The 1,311-nt window shown below is 33.3% G+C and overlaps 1 protein-coding gene across 1 annotated transcript; it reads right to left on the bottom strand.

Moving 5' to 3' along the window:
* Positions 1–585: 585 nt before the first annotated feature.
* On the bottom strand, positions 586–960 carry LOC112762896 (uncharacterized). Its single transcript, XM_025808709.1, has one exon. It carries the CDS (start codon positions 958–960, stop codon positions 586–588), a length of 375 nt encoding a protein of 124 aa, XP_025664494.1.
* Between the last annotated feature and the right edge of the window lie 351 nt (positions 961–1,311).

Below are 1,311 nucleotides of genomic sequence, written 5' to 3'. Positions count from 1 at the left end.
TCTTTTCTTTTCCAATATCTTTTCTTTTCTACCTTTTTTGCAAGGTATCCCTTATATTATTTATGACTATGAATGTTCGAATTTTACTCTAAAGAACATTTTTTTTTTTAAGAAATAAATGCCTACTAGTAATAGACTTAATAGAATTTCTAAGTCTAAGAAAAAAAAATTTTACATTACTAGTTGAAACTGTCAATGGGGTCTATTCTTTTGTATGAAATAGTCTTGACTTTCAATAGTTAATATCTCCACACTAACATTCTCAATAGTTAATATCTTCGCACTAACATTTCAATAGTCTTGACTCCAAGCGCTAATAGACTCAACAGAATTTCTAAGTCAATTAGGCTCTTGTATTTATGAAGTACATACCCAAATGTCAATAAGAGATTATTTTTTGTCCAAGATTTTCAACCTGATGCTTTGGACATATATTTGTCTCATAAGCTTAATGCTTTACACTGTCAGTAGATTTTGCAATTCAAAGAAATCACAAGGACATGTTAGCTTTTACAAACTGAATTGCAAATATTAATTAGCTCTTCACTTTTTCTTTGACACTTCAATTGGATATTTTTTGTATCCTTAAACATGCGGAATGTTTATCTCATGTATGCCTGGCCTATATACTTTTAAATATTTTCCATTTATTGAAGGAATTCTTCTTCCTGATCCTATTTCAATAATCTTATAGGCATTTCTAGGGTAAACTTTGTCAACTACATAAGGTCCTTCCCAAGTTGGAGACCACTTACCATAAGTTTTCGACTTTCTTTCTATAGGCAAGATTGTTTTCCACACTAAATCTCCAACTGCAAATGTCTTTGCTTTAACACGGCGGTTGTATGATTTTGACATAATCTCTTTTTGTCGAATCACCCGCTCTAAAGCTCTTAACCTTTCGTCATCAAGTTCATTAAGCTCGTCATACAAAGAATTCCAATAATCTACTACTGGCATCTCATCTTGTCTAGCCACCCTTATACTTTGCAGATTAATATCAATTGGCAATACTGCATCATGACCGTAAACTAATTTATACGGGGTGGTTCCAGTAGATCCTCTTGGAGAATTTCGGTAAGCCCAAAGAACTTGACTGATAGTTTGGTGCTAATTTCTTGGCTGCCTTCCAATGTGTTTTTTAATTAATGCAATCAGAATTTTATTCGCTGCCTCCACTTGTCCATTGGCTTGGGCATAATATGGTGTAGAGGAAAGCATTTTTATATCCCTAGATTTGGCGTATTCCATGACCTTTTTCCCAATAAACATGGTTCCTTGATCAGTGGTAATAGACTGAGGAATTCCAAA

Source organism: Arachis hypogaea, chromosome 17 (genome assembly GCF_003086295.3).
Source record: "Arachis hypogaea cultivar Tifrunner chromosome 17, arahy.Tifrunner.gnm2.J5K5, whole genome shotgun sequence".
NCBI lineage: Eukaryota > Viridiplantae > Streptophyta > Magnoliopsida > Fabales > Fabaceae > Arachis > Arachis hypogaea.
The sequence above is the reverse complement of the archived record's forward strand: the minus strand, read 5'-3'. Positions and strand labels throughout refer to the sequence as shown.